Here is a 6,677-nt window from a genome sequence, read left to right as displayed (position 1 = left end):
AAGTGCGTATGTAGGTGTGGGCACAAGCAAACCTCGTCGGTGTCGTTCAACTGTTTCTTCCTGTGTCTGTCTTTCTATTTTTGTCTATGTATGAACATATGTTTGTACCTTTGTTGAGCTCAACACGCAGCACATAAATATCTTCCATACTCAGCCTCCCACGCCGCACTCTAAAAAAAGAAACTAATCGTGTTTCCTCAAAACATCCTCCCTAATCTGTCATAAAGATGAAGATGTGTCAACATCAAACTAGAATCTCGAGACCTTCGGGAAGGGACCATCAGGAGCAAGATAGGATAAGTCGGGACAGCTTGACCACATGAAAAGAAAAGTCATCATCTCAATGTCGTTTATGGTGCCCTCATGGAAAAAACTCCGACACGCTTGGAATTGTTTTATCACGAGTTCTCATCTGTGACATCTGTCACCAGTTGTTGTTAGATTCTGTATAAAAGTCGAGCAGTCAAGAGCAGCAACCAGGGTTCCTTAGCACAGGTAAGATTTCTCGAACACTTGACTCCAAACAGTTTTAGTTTATTTTTGAGGACGATCACTGAGTCTGATGATCGATCCTTGCAATGACAACTTAAGATGGAGGACCTCCAGTATTTTTCTCTCAGGCAGCTAGGGATAGATAAACAAATTTCTCTAGATGTTTTGTTTTCCTGTAATGAATAAACACAAGAATAGTAAAGTGGATAGCCTAGTGCCAGAAGCAATAGTGTCCAAACTCATGGCACATTCACTTCCGGGTGGACGTCCTGATGACGCAGCCTACCTTCCACCCTTCGTGAGCAGACCCAGGTGTGGAGTGGGTACCTGCAAGAGATGGGAACACTCTTATAGAAGATGATCCCGAGATAGGTCGTCGCTTGAGCATCTCTCTTTACAACAGCCAATCATCATCATCATCATTGCTGCTCTGTTTAGAGCTGTCTCAATATTTTCTTATGACTTTGATAAGTAAAACGTTTAGCTATGATGTATCTTACTCGTGCTTGTCTGCTGTGGTTGTTTCCGTGCGCTGGTGCGTGTACATGTGTTCATACATCTCTGTAAAGGTGAGCCCGTCAGTCTGGTATCTGCAAACACAAGCTCCAGGATGTCGTGGACATCACTTTTTGGTAACTATGTTTTCTCCTTTTTAGAGTTTGCTTTAAGTCATCTGGCGCTAACAATAGACAGTTACAAGCATACAATAATGATAACGAGATGAGAAGAAAGTGACACAGACCCCTGAGAGTGAAAACAGTCATAGGTAAGAGTCAACGAGTGACTGTAGTACAAGAGCCAAGATTTACAATTAATGCAACTGAAAATAACAAAGTTTCTTGCCGAACGTTTACAGCAACCGCTGTCGCCTTGACGACTACGTGGGAGGTTGAAAGTAAGAATTTAAACCCGACAAAAGTTGATTTAGGAGGCGGACTCTCTATGCTGTTGGTCCGAGCAGTAAGGACTGTGAGTGGGAACTACAGAGCCCGGATGAACCTCTGCTGCTACGACACTTGTTACTGGAACTTTGGTGTAGAGGTTCGTATATTATATATAGGTGTAGAATTGTTGTGTATGCGACAGAGAAAGATTGAATAATGTGAGTGAGAGAGAGAGAGATGCAGGAATGAAAATAGAACATATAATTTAGAGCTACACAAAATAGAGAAAGCTACACCTTCTCATTTCTGGACAATCTTTCACTCAGGCGGAGTACAACAGCAACGGCAAGTATTCTGACATCTTCTGGCCACCGAGGTCCGTCTTCCCGCCATGTGACTCCACCATCCAAAAGAAAATAAAGAAGAGCAGCATCGATAAGAAACGACTGAGAGAGTGAGATACTGCTCTGATTGTTTTCTTCGGGGTGGGGTTATAATTGATGAGTAGCTTCACAACAAAAACAGCAAGATACAACAAATACATTGTACTTTTTACGAACTTTTTCACAGGAACAATCCTGTAAACAGTAACTCTTTACCATTTGTCGTTAAAATAAATAACCAAATAAACAAATTGTTAATGTGTCCAGGATTAAAAGAAGCTACTTGACGAATCTTGGACTAAAAAGAAAAGATGTGAAGAGGGTGTCGCAGAAGGTGGAGCTGGTTCTCAGGGAAATCAACGGGATCATCGAACCTGTCGTCTTTGCTGACGTCATCTACGAGAACGCACACCAAGCAGTTCGCTTCGTCGCCCAGTTCGCCGCCTTGACGGGCGAGTTGGTCTTCGTTCACGACAAACTGTTGCTTGAGAAGGTGAGCATCGCCAGCAGCTTGTTCTCCATCAGCCACCTTTGATACGATCCTAGTGTCATCAGACAGTGAGGATACATTTCCATCTTCTACCATGTGTGATGAATGTTTTCTTTTTTTGTTAAAAATAAAAGACATCCGCTGCATCACCTGAAATACTGTGTAGATCATAGTCTGCGATGCTGAAAGATCACAAAAGTTTCAATTATCTGTGCAGGTGCAAGAGTCACAGGAATCATTAGACAGCGACAACAGCGACAGTGAGGACAGGGACGACAGAAGCGATAGTAACGAGAACATCAAGGGGAGCGAAACGGTGTGTGCGATCGGATCAGGTGGAAACCCTCTGACCGGGTACATCAGCTACGGCTCGGGTACCAACGACACTTGCCTGCCTGTGGCAGCCAACAGGAGTAAGTGGTCCACGCTAGTTACCCTGGGTACCCGCACAAAATTACAATGTAGCTAATCCAAGACATTGCCTGCAACACTACTAGAAAACAGTGATTGTAGTCCATCCGGGTCTCTCACGAGAGAGACTAACAGTAACAGAAGGTAACGTATGTTTGTTGTTGACACTGACAGACAAATGCAGCCTCTACCTGGATGGAGTGGGTCAGGTGAGGAGCGGCAGAGGACACCCCAGAGGATGTCTGGACTCTCCCCCGATCTCCTTCCCCTGTGACGTAGTATGTACACTTCTGAAGTTCTACCGGGTAGATGTTAATCCCTTCACACAAAAACCTTTCAGTGATCAACATTCTGTGTTTTTAAAGTTGTCAGTCTGTGTTTACCTCCTGTGATTAGACTTCCCTCTGAATTGTCCTTCTTACAAAGTGTGAGTGTGACACGAGTATTCGTGAAATGACTGATGAAATTCTACACGCTGAAATATTTATTTTATGTGAAAACGAGCTTGTGTAAAATTTCATCACATGTGTACAGGGGCTGTATGACGCGGTGAATGAAGCGCCCTCTGTCGGCTTGGATGCTATGCGAGGGATTTACCTCGCGAGAGATGTTTTGAGAGAGTAAGTGGCATGGGATATGTGTTTGTGTGTGTGTGTGTGTGCGTGCGTGCACCGAGAAAGTGCGTGCGTGCATTTCTTCTCAAAGCCAACACTGATCTTGTATTTCCAGTCTAGGACAGAGACAGCCATGAAACTTCAGGATTTAATTGTCTGAACATTCAAACATGTGGTAAACCTCGTGTGGGTTGCTACTTATTTCATTGAGTTTGTCTAAATGTGTTGCTAGGGGTGATTGTTGGTACCAGCGCCATGAGAATGATTTGATTAAATATGGGAGTATTTATTCATAAATACACTATAATTACACTATCAACTTTAAATACTAACCAACAGTAAAATCTATTCAAATAACCCCAATTTGCCTTGACCTTACAGAAGGGAATAATGGCATCTACGAAAGGGTCTTTAGACAGACGACATGCCAGGTTCAGGGAGACGATGAGCTGTCATCAAATAACTAGACGATGTCATCAAAGCGGTGGACACCATCTGTTGTCTGTTTTCTGCAGGTTGAACATAGAAGTTCCAGCAAGTTGTCAGGTGGACGTATGCGTTAACTTCGGCAACCATCTGCAAAACTCCATGTGGACAGGGAAATCCATTTTGGTAGGCGACGGTCGGGAGGGTAGAAGCTACCCGTTCTCCACACCCGACTGCATGTGTCATGAGTTTGCTCACTGCCTCACGGACTCCTGGTCAGGGCTGTTGATGAACGGTCAGGCCGGCGGCATCAATGACGCATTTTCGGATGCTTTTAGTCAGGTGAGAGAGAGAGATCCCAAACACCTGGGAGCTAGAGATCCCACTCGCACTGGGTGGGAGGGTATTTTCACTCCTTATTCGTAACCTGTCTCGGCGCAGTGTCTTAGGAAATAATGGAAACGAGTTTGATATTTATAACAACAGAGAGAATTCATCCATATCACAACTTCCAATTGTTAAATCCCTTTTCTATATAATATGTTTTTTTTAACTAAAAGGAGTTTGATTGAAACTTGAAGTTTCTATTAGATCATTTAAAATCAAGCATGTTGATATTTATTTGGACATACCTTGTCAGGTGTGCAAATTAAACATCGGGGGACCATCTTGGACAGTCGGAGAAACCAACTTCTATGACGGCAGTGGATCGACACCTATTCGGTATTTTGAAGATCCTACTTTGGATGGTTACTCCATCGACAACGCCGCCAACTACACCGAGGACCTCGACAGCCACTTGTCGTGTGGGGTCTACAACAAATTTTTCTTCTGTCTTTCCGTGGTGCGTATAGTGCACGCGCCCGCTTTGAGTGTCATTGTGTCAGTTATAGACAGACTGAATACGAGAATCTGAGAGCTAGTCATCGATATTTTAAGCAGAGTATTGTAAAAAAACTGTCGATGACAAACAATGTATGTATTTCTATTTTTTGTGACATAGTGTGGCATTGCATTCGCGGATGTTGCATAGCCTTCAGTCACGTGATCTCCTAGGACTGGTTCGAAGATGTCAACAGCTAATATTAACATTTCTCACAATCCTCACAAGTATATTTAACTCAAAAACACCCACATGGAAAAACATTACATTTTTTGTACCCGTTCTTCCCTCGCAGGATAAGGGGTGGGACCTTTGAACTCTTTGTACCTTCTGCTACTCACCAACCTCATCAGCTGGCAGCCCGAGACCACGTTTGAGGAGGGAGCCTGCGCAGTCCTCCGCACCGCCCCCGCCTTTGACTTTGATGTGACGAGTGTGACAGAGTGTTTCAACAGGGTGGGGCTCCTTCAACCACCCGACTCCTGCCCACCAACGGGTATGGGATTAGTTGTTTCCCCGCTTCTCCCATCACACCCCTGTAGTGGCCATTTGTCAATCGCCTATTCTCGAATGCACCACCACCACCACCACTACCACCACTACCACCACCACAAGAAGAGTATTGTGTACTGTATCTTCATAGATAGATAAGTGCACATGTTGTGTAGAGTATGCATGCTTACCGATAAGTTCATTGTAGTGGTTTCTTGTGTATTTTCACTATGACATTGATAATATTTATTTATTTATTACTTTATGATAACCTTCCCTGGACTCCTACTCACAGGATGTGACATCGCAGTGTGCTTGGGGTCATCACAGATGAAGTCCTCACATCCAAACAGACCTTTTGTTAGCACAATCTCGCCTCCAATTCGAAAAGTAATCTTCGAAAGCTTTGCCAGTTCAAGACAGGTTTATTACAGTTGATGGTTACAGTCTCCATATCTCGACTCAAGCCCGCTGTTAGAAAGTACTCATCAATATTTTTTGGAAAGCGATTTATACCTTCATAGAGTAGGTCTCGTGTCTAACGGACTATTAATCCGTATAATCTGTCCATGAAACTTGCTCATCAGATGATAGTCAAAGTCTTGAACAAATATGTTATTTATTGCAATAAACGTGCTCTTCAAGAACGAATTATTAATCTCTTTCTATTGTCGGTGCATATGTGTGTGTGTGTGTGTTCATTCCTGCTTGGTTCACTTGATGAGAAGCTAGGTCATAGTTGTTTTCCCATGTCATAAGAGTTGTTTTCTCATATCATAGGAGTTGTTTTCTCATATTATAGGAGTTGTTTTCCCATGTCATAAGAGTTGTTTCCTCATATGATAGGAGTTGCCCTACGTAGGTAAAACAAATATATTTCATGTACCACGCCCAGCAATATCACACGTGCGAGCAAGCAAAATAAACAGGATAATTATTTTTTGCGGCGACCTCGGACAGACACTAGCCAAGATAGTTTTCATAAATAAAAATCAAATATCCTAATAATTGTATTGAATATATTCTTGCCTTTATTACAAATGGAAGGGAAGGTATATGCAAATGAAAATATTAATAATTTTGTTAGTTCACTCACTAACGAATGTCCATGAGCTGTTACAAAAAAGTAATAAAATAACATCTGTAACTTTAGAAATGGAGGGCGTGTGTGTGTCCGCATCTGTTTACCTCGACATCCTATCTTATTTTCGGTTTGTTTGTCTTTAAGTCGTCGTGGAGCTAGTCTCCTGAAAATATTCCCTTCTGGGACATTCAGCAATGTCACACGTGCGATGCAATAAAACCAAAAAGTAGTCTATTCATTCTTTGTATTCTTTTCCATGCCCTCTCGACTTAATGAATGGTAGATAAGGTATACGTAAGTGCAAATATTGGATATTAAGGTTATTGGTATACTATTGAGCTGCTTATAAGTCAACACAAGCAGGCTAAGAAAATCTGTGCGATAGAATGAGAGAGAGAGAGAGAAGACCTAGAAAATGATTGTAAAGTTAATTAAAAATCTACGTGGATGAAATGAACTCGCGCAGTAGCCAACACCTGTCTTTATTTGTCCTGTTTTGTATAAAATGACTGTCCACC

At 42.5% G+C, this 6,677-nt stretch overlaps 1 protein-coding gene across 1 annotated transcript; it reads left to right on the top strand.

Moving 5' to 3' along the window:
- Positions 1–487: 487 nt before the first annotated feature.
- LOC112574218 (elastase-like) lies at positions 488–5,106 on the top strand. Its single transcript, XM_025255120.1, has 11 exons — positions 488–495; positions 1,062–1,124; positions 1,349–1,533; positions 1,703–1,830; positions 2,027–2,252; positions 2,467–2,662; positions 2,835–2,938; positions 3,195–3,280; positions 3,790–4,042; positions 4,341–4,544; positions 4,879–5,106. The coding sequence occupies exons 2-11, from the start codon at positions 1,103–1,105 to the stop codon at positions 4,897–4,899; spliced, it is 1,425 nt and encodes a 474-aa protein (XP_025110905.1). The 5' UTR covers positions 488–495; positions 1,062–1,102; the 3' UTR covers positions 4,900–5,106.
- Positions 5,107–6,677: the final 1,571 nt, after the last annotated feature.

The sequence above is a fragment of the Pomacea canaliculata genome, linkage group LG10 (genome assembly GCF_003073045.1).
Source record: "Pomacea canaliculata isolate SZHN2017 linkage group LG10, ASM307304v1, whole genome shotgun sequence".
Lineage (NCBI taxonomy): Eukaryota > Metazoa > Mollusca > Gastropoda > Architaenioglossa > Ampullariidae > Pomacea > Pomacea canaliculata.
This window is presented reverse-complemented; position numbering and strand designations above follow the sequence as displayed.